We start from the raw sequence: 14,246 nt of genomic DNA, 5'->3' as shown, positions 1-14,246 counted from the left end.
CCGCGTTCAGCACCAAGGACAGGCCCGCCTGGGGTGATGACGTCAGACTAACTGCGCCCTCCCGGAGAGCCGTACAGAACCCAAGGCTCTTCCCGCGGTTTTGTATTCATCCTGTTTCATCCTGAGCTAAATATAGCTCTGCGTTTCATTGAATCTTCACCTGGTGCGGTCTTCTGGATGTGTGAGGAATCTTTGCATCCTTTTAAGGCTTCTAGCGGGGCAGCGGGAGTTTCTTTTTGGGGTGGGGGTATAAGAATCATAAAACCTGTATGTAAACTTCCACGCTTATATTTCTAGTAAACATCCGTTCCAGAACAGGGCCTGATGTCACAGAGCACTTTGAAATGTCGATCGACTTCTGTATGTTAAAATTGAAATCGTAACAAAGGATTTGAATGGTGGCATTCATTCGTCCTAAAAGTTCTGAACTGTAAACATAATAAAGAACACGACATGAAACACAAGGAAAACCGTAATGCCTTTCTGAAACTCGTTTCTATGACGCAATAATCTAAAGTGTCGTTGTCATTGGAAAACATAACAAAGAACCTACTAGTGTTTATAACAGAGATAAACACCTAACTGTCTCTTTATTACATCACATAATAGTTAAGCGACATTTATTCGTCATAAAAGTACTTAACATTCTAAAAAACAAGGAAATCCGTCAAGCCTTTCTGAAACTTGTTTCTATGACGCAACAATCTAAAGTGTTGTCATAAGATAATGTAATAAAGAACCTATTTGTTACAGGGCATAAACACCTTGTTGTCTCTTTGTTATGAAGAACACTACTAAAAACACAAAGAAACCGTCCTGCCTTTCTGAAACTTGTTTCTGTGACGCAACAATCTAAGGTGTTGTCATTAGCCAACATAATAAAGAACCTATTTGGTTACGGCATAAACAACTTATTGTCTCTTAATACGTTACATAATTGTTAAGAAAATCAGGATTTGTAGGTGAGAGCATGGCAAGCAGGAACGTCAGTACTACCATGGAGTTAGAAAAAGAGACTTCTACCTCCATGGTACTACTAAACATTCTAAAGAACACCTAAAAACACAAGAAAAGCCGTCATTCGTTTTGCCGGCGAAACTCTCTATGACGCAACAATTATTGTTTCCACTATCAATGTAAAGTGTCTGTCAGTACTTCTGATTAGAAACATAATAAAGAACCTATTCATAACAGGGCACAAACACCTTATTGTCTCTTTATTATGTAATTTCACGGTTGCTTTGTTAATCAAAACAAAAAAACGGCTGAGAGCATGGCGAGCAGGAATGTCAGCACGCGCTCGGCAAACCTGGAGCCCAGTGCCGGGGCGAACGCGCGACTCTCGGCGGCCGTGAGCGGGTACGGGGCGGGGATGGAGCCCACCGTGCTGCCCGAACAGTGGTCACTGGTGGAGCAGTGGCACATGGAGAGGAGGGAACCCGTGGAGGTGCGTACCCCGTGGGGGTAGGGTTAGACCCCGGGGGTAGGGTTAGACCCCGGGGGTAGGGTTAGACCTGGGGGTAGGGTTAGACCCGGGGGTGGTGAGCGGGTACGGGGCGGGGATGGAGCCCACCGTGCTGCCCGAGCAGTGGTCGCTGGTGGAGCAGTGGCACATGGAGAGGAGGGAACCTGTGGAGGTACGTGTGAGTGCGTGTGTGTGCGCGTGTGTGTGTGCGCGTGTGTGTGCGCGTGTGTGTGCGCGTGTGTGTGTGTGTCTGTGTGTGAGAGCTCCGAGTATTCTGAAATAGTTGACCCATGGTGACTCTTGATTCGGGCATTTTTTCTGGTAGTCTTTAGCCTAGTACCAGGCTTCAGGAGGCGATTGGAAAGAGTAAAAATTGGCCAAATAGAGAGCTAGCCGCCTCCCGAAGCCTGGTAGAGGCTAGGTCTATGTAGTCTTATGCAGAGCGCTCACTGGGCGATTCAAGAGTAACCATGGCTACTTCTGCTTGAAGAGTGGGTATGCATAATTGTGATAGCCTCTACCAGGCTTCGGGAGGCGGCTGTAAAGAGTAGATATTGGCCAAATAGAGAGATATCATGCCAGGGGAGTTGATCCGCTATAACTAGAGAGTACAGTTTACCGCACCAACTCCCTCGGCATGTTCTCTCTCTCTATTCGGCCAATTTCTACTCTTTCCAGTCGCCTCCCGCGAAGCCTGGTAGAGGCTAAGTATGTGGGACAGAGAGACCCCCCGTCGCGCCGCGGTCAGGGTCCAGGGTTAGCGCACGGTCAGCACAGCATGCATAATTCTTTACTTTAAATGCGGCATCATCAGACTAGTATAATGTAAGTGAATACATAGTAACATACATTTGAGTATTCTTTCTATCCTTTTTATGAAGTAAATATCTTATGACAAACTTTTCCTTGCCTTTTCAGCTGTGGCGGTCAAGTGTGTCCAATCAGCTTTCCAACTTGAAGAACCGGCTGGTACGTGAACTTGACACATCTGGCTCGCTGGTCTAGTGGCATGATTCTCGCTTAGGGTGCGAGAGGTCCCGGGTTCAATTCCCGGGCGAGCCCGGTTATTTTTAGTCTCCAAGGAAAGGTTTAGGCTTCGGCTTTTTTGACGTCTTTTTGGGCGTTTGAGCGGGTTTTCTTTCTTTCTTCTTTTTTTTTTTACTGGTATCTTTTTAATTTTTTTTTCTTTCCGGCCGTATTGCCCGGCTAATCTTATACTGTCTTGTTACACCACCAAAATATCGGCATAAAGATTATCGTCTTTATACATTCAGAAATACGTTTTTCTTAATCTGTCATTCCGGTTGAATTTCCCTAAGAATGAGACAAATTGCTGGTTTATTCTATCATGAAACAACGCTTTTTAGTCTCAATCTTTATTCTTTCTTTCTTTCTATCTTTCCATTTTCTAGACCAAGTCCCTTCACGACTTCCCCCGGAGAATCGCGGGTCCCAAGAGATATGAGAAACCGTCTGAGGACGCCGACAGGTCTTCGGAACCGCTCGGGGAAGATCGTGGGGCGTCGGGCGAAGTCGGCGAGCCGTCGGCTACTTCCGAAGACCACCGACAACTCTCCGACAAGACGAACAAGTGATGATCTGTGAACGGACTTTTTACTGGTGCCATAAAGTGTTACCTCTGTACTTGTTTATACATGTATAATGTTGGGAAATTAAAGGACTATCTCTGTACCTGTTTATATAATGCTGAGAAAGGGACACGGAAGAAAAATGAAAAGATGGTTTACAACTTAAAGATACACATCATAATCCCATATAAAATGCCTTTCAGGTATCAATTACAACACATTTTGTTTGTATCCTGTCCATTTGATTTTGTAAATATCTCTATAATTGCAGTAACTGATATGTAAACATTTTGTGTCATAATGCTAAACTTTGGTTTCAATCAATGTCAAAAATATAAATTGTAATGTTTTGTTATAAGCAATGTTTGTTTGAAATGTGTTTGTTTGTGTTTGTATGTATGGGGATACTATGTGGAGAATAAGGCATTTCAACTGAATATTTTAATTGATATAAAGGAGGTATAAGAGTTTTAATGTGCATAAATGATACTTTTGCAGTGATTATTAGTTTCTTGAACACTGAAACGACAGAAATATTGCCAAAATAGCACCATATTCAGCCGCTCCTACAAGCCGTTCTGATAATATTTCTCTCGAAATGTACAGGTGCAAGACTAAATGGTTCTTTCTCAATACATTCGTGGTATTTAGGGTGGTCGGAGTGAGCCTCAAGGTCAAGAACAAGAGCAGGAAAGACTTGGAGTAAAACCCCCATAAGAGCCCATCGCGTTTCCCCACTCGCGAAATGCCAAAATCTGGGAATGAGCGAGGCTTCTTTAGCGAGATACGGACCCTTTCTGAACGGGTGCTCCAAAACGGGGGTGTGATAGGGGATGAATATCCGCATTTTCAATTTCAGAAAAATGAAACTTTTGACATTTTTCGGCCTCCTTGTCTTCAGAGTATACTCCGTACGGTCTCTACTCTATTCCTACTTATTGCCTTCCATCAAGTTTGCTTCGTCTTCGAGTTATACGTCAAAACGTGATTTTGCGATCAGCTGATCGCTTGCAGAAGTGGTCACAGCCTTTGCAGAAGTGGAGTTTTCGCCGTCGATCTCTTTACCATATGAATGAAAACCAAGCAGATGTTGGGCGTATACTATGGCAATCCTCAAGCAAAGCTTACCTGCTCACGTGCTTAGTAATGACTTGACAGCGCACTCGGAACCAAAAAGATCACCAATGTGATGAAAAAAAAAACGCTTCAACTAGGTCCCTTATGAATCCACACTTTTCAATAGTCTTGTAAAATACCCTTTTTTTTACATGGTAAAAGTGGCTGCGAGAATATAAGTTTTGCCTAACTTGAGTTCGCAGTCACTTTGTCCTTTTATTGGTATTCATTATTATAACTTTTTTCTGAATAAAAAGAATACTTGGAAACGGCATGTTATATATATTCAACAAGGGCATCGTATCCGAAATTCCTCAAGCAGATGTTAAGATATATGAAAGAGAAGGCAAACTTAGTAGTTATGATTTATTCGGTTGACATGGTTGCTAGCTAATACATGTAGTTGATCTATGGGAAAACGATTTTACAGGTATCATTGTAAATTCTTGCCCGAGGACTACTAGTAATTGCAAATACTACGGAACACAATAAAGCACCTGTACATATACAATAAGATTGTAACTCGCTGGCTTTAACTTCTTTCAAGCTGGTGTGTTACGCCGAAAGGCGGTTATACCGGCTATACAGATACAGATACAGATTTCTGAGACAGTGGAAGATGAAAGATCCCACTCTTTTGTAATGTTAAATTCTTCTCATGTTCTGTTCAGAGACGTGAGTTCACTTCAACACAAAACTTATTTGTGTTACCCTCTACCCCGTATCTACCCTTAACTGCATGGCAAATTTATTTGTTCGTTTGGCTGTTAAACACGCACAGCCAATGTAGTCCAACTAGCCTGTGGCTACCACAAAGGGCTAGCCCTGCTACTCTCCAAGCAGAGGTTTTGGCTTTGGCTTATTTCTGGCGTGCTAAAGTTTTAGACATTTTTGTAGCTTTTTTTTGTACTGGTATATTTTTTTTGACCAGTACAAAAAAGAAAACCCGAAAAAACTTTTTTAAAAAGCCAGAAATAAGTCAAAGCCCAAATTGCTTGGAGAGTAAGCCCTATTGACAAGAACATGACATTACAATGTAGTTTGACCATGAACTTGTGAAGCTCTTCTTGTTAAAGTGCTGTAACAGGATCGTCCATTTCCGCCGCACTGTCCTTCCGTTTCCTGCAGCATTTAGCGTTCAAGGTCGGGCTGAAGGTCGGGCAGAAGGGCACGTGTCTGGTGAAGGTCAGCCGCTTCACAAGGTCATTCCCGCACGGAAAGCCGTAGTGAAGGGCAACATCCGGGGTATCGCTGCTGACGTCATGCTGCAGCAGCCCGCGTTCCTCTCGCGTTCCTGGCGGGAACGGGGAGGTCAAAGTTCAATGTTAGTATTACTTTTTTATTCCAACATTTAATCACCAGACATGGTGACGACACACTCAAGTTTTTTCAACTTACATTAATGCCGCCACCAACACAGGGGACAAATACCGGACAGGACAATACTCATTTTCACCTGAGTGAAGTGAGGAAAGTCGTGTAAAGTGCCTTTCCCAAGGGCACAAGATCGGTGGCATGTCAGGACTCGAACCCGGGACCTCTGGTTCCGAGTCGCGCACTCTGTCGCTACACCACACGACCCCACAATGTTAGTATTACACACATATCGTCGGGTGAAGTTTAAAGTTTGACTCTATGTAAGTAGGTTATAGGGAGAATAATATATAAAAAGCTGTTTGATCTATGTATGTCCGACTCCATCTTTTCTAGAAACGAGAATTGTCTTCAGTAACCACTTTGCTTAGAAAAACAATTAAGGAGCGCAAAAGTTTTTTTCTTATTCAGAAGCACAGTGATGAATACAAATAAAAGGACATGGACTAAGTGACTACGAACTCAAGTTAGGTACAACTTATATTCTCGCAGCCACTTTTACAACGGAAAAAAAGGCGTTTACAAGACATTTGAAAAACTATGGACAGCTAGCATAGAGCGCAAAAGTTGAAAAGGATCATCGTTAATCTAATGTTCCTTTTCTCCATGCATTTGGGATCAACATTTAACTTTCCTTTTCTTTTAGAGGGTTTCTAATATTTGTCCACGGAGCTTTTATTGTCATGAAAGCTTTTGTTGTCATTGCTTCTACGTTCGTTGCTTAACTCCTTACCGGGGATCGTGTTGTCTAAAGTGAATCCTATGAAGCCGCCAATGAACATGTGAGTGCTGAGGAGCACGGTCAGGATCTGGTCTACCTCAGAACTGCCTGTGTACAACAAACAAACAAACAAACAAATGATGAATAAACAAATAAACAAACAAACGTGTGTGCCGAGGAGGGTCAACGACAGAAGCCTGCAAACACCGATAAAAAGTGCTCTTATATATCTCCATATAACCTCCTTTTATATATTATTGATGACAAAAAGAAGAAAGGAGTTAGAATCTAAATTATCACAAATGGCAGATATAGTTGTGCTGAAACGAACGACTTATCTTAAGCTAAATGTACCCAACGTACCTGTCCTGATCACCCCCGGGTTGTCCCACATCCACCCCGGCACCATGAGTCCGCAGAACAGCGAGAAGCCCAGGATCACCAGGTTCCGGGACGAGTTCAGGTCTACAAACTGGGCGGAATGAAGGAACAGATCAATAAATGAGCGATAGATTAATGAATGACGGAATGAATCTGACCACAGCATCAAAAATAATGAATACCCATCATGGGGTAGTTTTTTTTTTCTTAATGAGGCACGGTTCTGGAAAGTATCAGTGTATCCAAGAACGTAGATTTGCCCCAGGCATGGCTCTGGATACGCACTGACTTTTCAGGACCGTGACTGAGCATGATTCTGGATAAAAGTACGGTTCTGGATAAAGCATGGTTCTGTAAACACATGGACTATCCAGTGCATGAGCAAAGGTCAGGCTAAATCCCGTTTCTGTCTCCACCATCCCACCTGTAAGCTTGACATTCCGACGGCCGACACCATGCCGAACACCACGGCGAACACTCCGCCCACCACCGGGTCCGGGACGGTCGTGAAGACCGCGCTAAACTTGCAGACAACTCCCGACACCAGCATGATCAGAGCCGACCACAGCACGACTCGCCGACTCGCTACCTGCACAGTAACACATAACGTTAAAACCGAGCTTTCATCAACAGGACAACACGCCGCTCGCTACCTGTACGGTAACACAACGGGGAGACAACGTGAAGATGTGAGTAATCACCTGTTTTGTCTCCCCCTCCATCTTGTTGTGGAAAATCCAAATAAAGAAATAAAGAATTAATACATAATGTTAAAACCGAGCTACAGCACAACACGCCGGCTCGCTACCTGTACAGTAACACATACTAGTAACGTTAGACCCGAGCTTTCAGCACAAAGGACAGTGCCTATACTGCGATATGACGGCGATATTGAACCAGTTTTAGATTAAATTTCAGTGTGGTAAACTTACATATTTTCAAATGTTTATTTTCCTGGACTTTTATACGTTTAGCATTGGCAAGTAAGATTTGATTCCACGACTTACTGTACAGTACAGTGACTTTACACATAGATTTTATTTTATTACATATGTTGGCACATACATAACAACAATAAAAGCAAACTTCACAAAACGTTATAAACGCCGGAAACATTTGCGTGCAGGGTACGGGAAAAGGCCAGGGAAAGGCCATCCACAATCTTTTGTGTTGTTTACATAAACTAAGTACCTTAGTAATGCCAATAGCTCCAATATTCTGGCTGAATGACGTTGTCCCCACAGGCGAGCCCCAGGCGGCGGCCAGCAGGGTTGTCAGCCCCTCCATGCCGATCCCGCGGTTTATCGCGTGGTTTGGCGGCGGCGGGATCTGGGAGATCCGCGCGCACGCGTAGTAGTCGCCCACGGACTCGATGGACGTGACCATCATGGCGGCGAGAAGGCCGAGAATGGTGGCGGCGCTGGCCGTGGGCATGCCCCACTCTCCTGTAACATATAACATATAACACACACACAGTTACACACACACGCCATGAAAGCTTAGCTTTCAGCACCAAGGGAGGCGCCAATGCTGCGGCGTGGCAGCGATATCAAACCAGTTTTAGCTCTCTGGATCTTAACTTTAATCATCAAAGAATCGCTAATTCTTAATTTATCTAAGTCTTAGTCATCCTCATCTTCCATAACAAGGAAAGTGCTGTTCTCCGGGATAGGAAACACGGACGCTCCGTACAGTATAGATACTTGTTCATTGTAGCAGAACAATAGAATGGCGTTCTATAGAACAAAGTTCCATAGAACATACTGAAGGTCACGTCCCGTGTATGTGTTTTCCTCTCTACCCAGTATTTAATAAATAGCGCGTCTGAACCATGCGCTCCGGTTGGGCCGGGCTACTGCTGTGTCTGCTCTGCCTGGCCCGGCTGGGCGACTGTGCGCTGCGGCAGCTCGACAGGTTCCGCTACCTGGCCAGCTTCCCGCTCAAGGACGACGTCAAGCTGAGCTGTAACGCCGACCTCATGGTCAAGTACGTGCCCGCAGCGGTGGCCAGGTATGGCGTGGAAATACCTTGAAGATTCCTTGAAGATTTTTAGGTGACCAAAGGCGCTGCCTGTACATATGTTATATCCAGAACTGTTCTTTATACACAGCCATGCTCAGGCACGGTTCTGGGTATAGTCTATGCGTATCCAGAACCGTGTCTGGGGCAAATCTACGTTCTTGGATAGGCGGGGACTATCCAGAACCGTGCCTGGTCCTAACCCTTATCCCTAACCCATTCAGGCATAGAAGGGGAGCTGCACAGGCAGAAGGTGTGTGTTTGGTTTGTGTGTGTGTGTGTGTGTGTGTGTGTGTGTGTGTGTGTGTGTGTTAGTGATTGAGTGAGTGTGTGTGTGTGTGTGTGTATGTGTGTGTGTGTGTGTGTGTGAGTGTGAGTGTGAGTCAGTGAGTGAGTGAGTGAGTGTTTGTGTGTTTTCCATCGTGTTGATCATGACATTTTCTATGTAAACCCTGTAAAACCTCCCCGCCCGCTGTAGATGGGTGAAAGACAAGGAGTCGGTTCTGGGTAAAGACCGTCTGTCGGTGGACGACTCCCACACTCTCCACATCCGGGCACTGCAGCCTGAGGACTCCGGGCTGTACGCATGCGTGGTGGCGTTTCCAGGCGGCACAGAGGTCATATCGAGCGAGGTAACGGCGATGTGGGGTCTTGTTGTATTCAGGGCCCTGCCTGCCTGATCCTAACCCATTCAGGCGTAGAACTATAGATTCTGGTTACGATAGACCTTATACCTTATACGATAGACCAAACCCCTAGCCCGTACCCTCAGATGTGTACTCTTATGATCTCTTATTACTACCATCGCACAGAAACACACCCTCTTTCCCTCCCTCTATTCCTTATCTCTTTCTCTCTCTATAGCAACCCTTAGCCTGTATTTATTAGCCCGTATCACCATTACTCTAATCACACATACACACAAACTCCGGATCCCTTTCTCTCTCTCTCTCTCTCTCTCTCTCTCTCTCTCTCTCTCTCTCTCTCTCTCTCTCTCTCTCTCTCTCTCTCTCTCTCTCTCTCTCTCTCTCTCTCTCTCTCTCTCTCTCTCTCTCTCTCTCTCTCTCTCTCTCTCTCTCTCTCTCTCTCTCTCTCTCTCTCTCTCTCTCTCTCTCTCTCTCTCTCTCTCTCTCTCTCTCTCTCTCTCTCTCTCTCTCTCTCTCTCTCTCTCTCTCTCTCTCTCTCTCTCTCTCTCTCTCTCTCTCTCTCTCTCTCTCTCTCTCTCTCTCTCTCTCTCTCTCTCTCTCTCTCTCTCTCTCTCTCTCTCTCTCTCTCTCTCTCTCTCTCTCTCTCTCTCTCTCTCTCTCTCTCTCTCTCTCTCTCTCTCTCTCTCTCTCTCTCTCTCTTTCACTTTCTTTCCCTTCTCTCACTCTCTCTCCCTTTCTTTCTCCTCTCTTTCTCCTCTCTCACTATCTCCTCTCTCAATCTCCCCCCTCTCTCTCTTCAGCTTTCTAGCACTACTGAAGAAAACTGTTGGGTGACCTTTGAAAACGAAGCACGTTTTTGCCTCAGTCCCCAGTGTTCTGGATAAAGCCTTGTTCTGGATAAGATATTTTCCCCCACAGATCATGCTGAGCGCTGGAGGGAAGAACCAGCAGTTCGTGTCGTGGCTGAAGCACAAGGGATCGCTAGGGGGCGCTCGTAACGTGTGGGCGCTGTCGGCCGTCTGCTGCGTTATCATCGGCCTGCTGTGGACCATCTGCATCCTGGTCATGTGCAAAAGGAAGAGGAGGAGCAGGGATGCTGAGGATCAGCGGGGAGGAGGGCGGCGGCGCGGCAGCAGCAGTGATGAGGACGGATCGGCGTCTGAGACAGATGAACTCATCAAGAAGAAAGAGGAGAAGAAGAAGAAATCTACGAAAGGAACGAAGAAAGGGAAGAAGAAATAAACTAAGAATCTGAAGTGGAATTTGAACTGTCACTTTTATTTTCATTCGTCGTTCAGGTGTTGTCGGTACTAAAGTATAGCATGTTTTTTTTAATCTCATACAAGGACACGCCACGACCTTCGGGCATGGAGGTCGCAACAAGCAAACAGACAGACAGACAGACAGACAAAAACACAGCCTTACCTGGGTAGGGGAAGCGGAACCAGGGCGCGGTCTGTATGACAGTGTTCCTGAGGTCCGTGCGCGCCAGGTAGCCCTGCCGGCCGGGGTCGGTGGGGAACGCACCGGTCACAACAAAACAAACAAACAAACAAACAAACAAACAAACAAACACACAAATAAACAAACCTGGATAAGGAAAGCGGAACCAGGGCGCGGTCTGTATTACAGTGTTCCTGAGGTCTGTACGAGCCAAGTAGCCCTGCCGGGCGGGGTCGGTCGGGAACGCGCCGGTCACCGTCAGGACGGCACACACGGCCCAGGACGTCAGGATCGCCAGCAGGACCTAGGGTGGAACACGGTAACATGTGATCAGGAATAACACACGAAACACACACGACACACGGCAATATAGTCTCAGTAATAACGCACAAAAAGTACAGGACACAGGGCAAACTGTTATCAGAGATAACACAAAAAAACAGACGAAACACACATAAGAGTTACTCAATCAACCGGATAGATTTTGGAAACTGTCAGACACTTAGCTTTAAGCAGCTTCCACTACTTTTCGTCGGTGACTAACAGAATGTAAATGTCCCACTTCAGATTCAGTTAGTCACTGATGAAATGTAGTGGATGCTGCTTAAAACAACAGGAACTTTTCAGAATCTATAGCTATCCAGTTTCTTGAGTAACTGTTTTCCTGTGCTTACCGGGAATAGTTTGAAGATGGGCAACCAGACCACGTGACAGCGCCTCTTCCTGTTGAATGCCGGGAAGGGAAGGCTGAAGCGCTGGAGGTACTGAGAGAACAGCAGCATCAGGACCATCGTCCTGGAGGAACGGGAGGAACGGTTAGCATCGTAAGGAGGATAACACGGAACGCGAATCCCAACTTGTTATGGCAAACAGACGCGCCGGGCCATATAGCTTTGTTCCCCTTCTCCATACACATCCGACGAAACTGCTCATCATATCCAGAACAGTGTCTATCCAGTTCTATGCCTGAACGGGTTAGTGTTCCGACCTGGTTACGGATAGTCCTCGAACGTAGATTTGGAAAGGGCGCGGTTTTAGATATGCTTGTGCCATCCTGAAGTGTTCCTGCTCATGGCTCCGGATAAAGCACAGTTCTGGATAAAGTACTGTTCTGGATAAAGCACGGTTCTGGATAAAGCACGGTTCTGGATAAAGCACGGTTCTGGATAAAGCACGGTTCTGGATACAGTATGGTTCTGGATAGAACACTACTTACATGACGGCGACGACCCACTGCTTGTCAGTCAGCGCTCCCAGCTCTATAGAGATACCAGGGAGCCTAAGATGGCCTGATTACCAGGCTACTTACATGACAGCGACGCCCCACTGCTTGTCAGTCAACGCTCCCAGCACTATAGAGATACCAGGGAGCCTAAGATGGCCTGATTACCAGGCTATTTATACTGGGAGCCTAAGATGTCTGGTTGCCAGGCTACTTACATGACGGCGACGCCACACTGCTTGGAGGCGAAGTTAGGTTAGATACCAGCTAGCCTAAGATGGCCTGGCTGCCAGGCTACTTACAGAGATACCAGGGAGCCTAAGACGGCCTGGCTGCCAGGCTACTTACAGAGATACCATTGAGCCTTAGATGCCTGGCTGCCAGGCTACTTACATACCAGGGACGGCAGGGAGCCACACGATATCTGGCTGCCAGACTACTTACAGAGATACCAGGGAGCCTAAGATGGCCTGATTACCAGGCTACTTACATGACGGCGACTCCCCATTGCTTGGATGCGAAGTTAGCGGTGACCGGGATGAGGGAGCCTAAGATGGCCTGGTTACCAGGCTACTTACATGACGGCGACTCCCCACTGCTTGGAGGCGAAGTTTGCGGTGACGGGGATGAGGGACAGGCCGATGAGGGAGATGGTGGGCGTGATGGAGAGCGGGCCGATGTACCGCAGCAGGAAACCGATCACTCCGCTGAACCCGAGTAAAATCTCCAGCACTGAGGCAACCATCAACCCGCCCTGCAGCTGTGGAGGGGCAGAAGCGACCAGGAGAACACTTACAAACTAGAAACTTTAAGATAACGTTTAAAAAGCAGCTTCTGAGCTTCATAATGTTCACCTTCACATGGTCTAGCGTAACAAACTATTGTTTATTTTTAATCAAACACATTCATATATATGGTGATCAGTCCTACAACACTGCCCTGCTACTTGCCACATAATGTAACCTAACACCACAGTGTGTCTGCTACAGCACCAGTTACCATGGTGACAGCCGTCTTCATGTGTCTGGATTCACAACTGTCTGACTCTTAAGAAAATCCAAGTTAATTAAGTAATGTCTCACCTCCCTTAGCCGTGTCTGCCAGGCCTCCGCCGCGCTGCTGTTGGCTAGAGGGGACTGGGTGACGTTGGGCGCTCCTGGCATGGGTAGAAAAGAGATACAAATTATGTAACGCTTTTATTGCATGCAAATAACCTCCGTACAAATTCTTTAATGGTTACAAGACATTATCAAAGCGGCAATACAGCTAGACTATAGCTAATACGCCATCCTAAGCACTTTGCTGTAGATTTGGGCTAGGATAATCGGGTTTTGCGTACCGTTGGTGTCCCCCAACCCGGCCGGGCAGCTCCACTTGTCCAGCGACATGATGGCCAAGATGGACGCCACGAACGCAGACGAGCCGCCCTGGACTATGGGTAATCTGGGGGAGAGAACATAAGCGGTGGATTGTGAGTAATCTGGGAGAAGACAAGCGGATCTGGTGAAACTTTTTTGATATCTATTTCACTTGGGGATATTGCGATTTATTTCAGAGGTCTCTCAAGGTCATTCAAGGACTGCTTAATAATCTTTCAGTGACCCTTCAGCAATCTCAATGACCAATGATTTTTGGTCGCTGACCGGTTGTACCATCAGTGATGCATATCAGAATCTTGTGCGTGCCGGCCACGGTACTTGCCTGCCGTGTACAGGGGTTTGGAAACTTGTATGTGTGGGCCATTGTACCTACCTGCTGCCTGTGGAAACCTGTAGCATCGTGGCCATCCCTCCCACCACAAACAGTTTGGGCAGTGGTGCAGAATCCTGTGCGTGTGTGCCACCGTACTTACCTGGGAAAATATGTACGTATGGGCCACTGTACTTACCTGCTTCCTACGGCCACCTGTAGCATCGTGGCCATTCCTCCGACCACAAACAGCGTTCCCAGCAGCTGGCTCTTGGCTACGTCATCACCTGCCATGCACAGGCTGTCCGCTAGGAGGAGCGGCACCGCCAGCACGCCCGGGAACATCGTCAGGTAGTGCTGAAGGGAGAACAGGCAGTCAGAGATGGCAGACTTCACCCCCTTACCCCGGCACACACAAGGCAGTCAGAGATGGCAGACTTCACCCCCTTACCCCACACACAAGGCAGTCAGAGATGGCAGACTTCACCCTCTTACACACACACAGGGCAGTCAGAGATGGCAGACTTCACACCCTTACACACACACAGGGCAGTCAGAGATGGCAGAGTTCACACCCTTA

The 14,246-nt window shown here is 46.6% G+C and overlaps 2 protein-coding genes and 1 non-coding gene across 3 annotated transcripts in view; 2 read left to right on the top strand and 1 right to left on the bottom strand.

Moving 5' to 3' along the window:
• Positions 1–1,168: 1,168 nt before the first annotated feature.
• On the top strand, positions 1,169–3,370 carry LOC109487285. Its single transcript, XM_019791272.1, has 3 exons — positions 1,169–1,447; positions 2,384–2,434; positions 2,878–3,370. The coding sequence occupies exons 1-3, from the start codon at positions 1,274–1,276 to the stop codon at positions 3,058–3,060; spliced, it is 408 nt and encodes a 135-aa protein (XP_019646831.1). The 5' UTR covers positions 1,169–1,273; the 3' UTR covers positions 3,061–3,370.
• On the top strand, positions 2,456–2,527 carry Trnap-agg. The gene has a single exon. It is a non-coding gene; the product is annotated as a tRNA-Pro (tRNA).
• A 1,870-nt stretch (positions 3,371–5,240) lies between the features above and the next one.
• Positions 5,241–14,246, bottom strand: part of LOC109487252 (solute carrier family 23 member 1-like) — a 10,608-nt gene continuing 1,602 nt past the window's right edge. The window contains exons 2-12 of the mRNA XM_019791234.1: positions 13,866–14,023; positions 13,317–13,420; positions 13,060–13,133; positions 12,556–12,737; positions 11,430–11,550; positions 10,903–11,059; positions 7,838–8,097; positions 7,071–7,235; positions 6,629–6,737; positions 6,278–6,373; positions 5,241–5,464 (exon numbers count right to left, since the gene is read on the bottom strand). Coding sequence (XP_019646793.1) covers positions 5,241–5,464; positions 6,278–6,373; positions 6,629–6,737; positions 7,071–7,235; positions 7,838–8,097; positions 10,903–11,059; positions 11,430–11,550; positions 12,556–12,737; positions 13,060–13,133; positions 13,317–13,420; positions 13,866–14,023 — 1,650 coding nt within the window. The remainder of the gene's footprint in view (positions 5,465–6,277; positions 6,374–6,628; positions 6,738–7,070; positions 7,236–7,837; positions 8,098–10,902; positions 11,060–11,429; positions 11,551–12,555; positions 12,738–13,059; positions 13,134–13,316; positions 13,421–13,865; positions 14,024–14,246) is intronic.

Source organism: Branchiostoma belcheri, unplaced genomic scaffold (assembly GCF_001625305.1).
Source record: "Branchiostoma belcheri isolate BF01 breed outbred unplaced genomic scaffold, Haploidv18h27 scaffold87, whole genome shotgun sequence".
NCBI lineage: Eukaryota > Metazoa > Chordata > Leptocardii > Amphioxiformes > Branchiostomatidae > Branchiostoma > Branchiostoma belcheri.
This window is presented reverse-complemented; position numbering and strand designations above follow the sequence as displayed.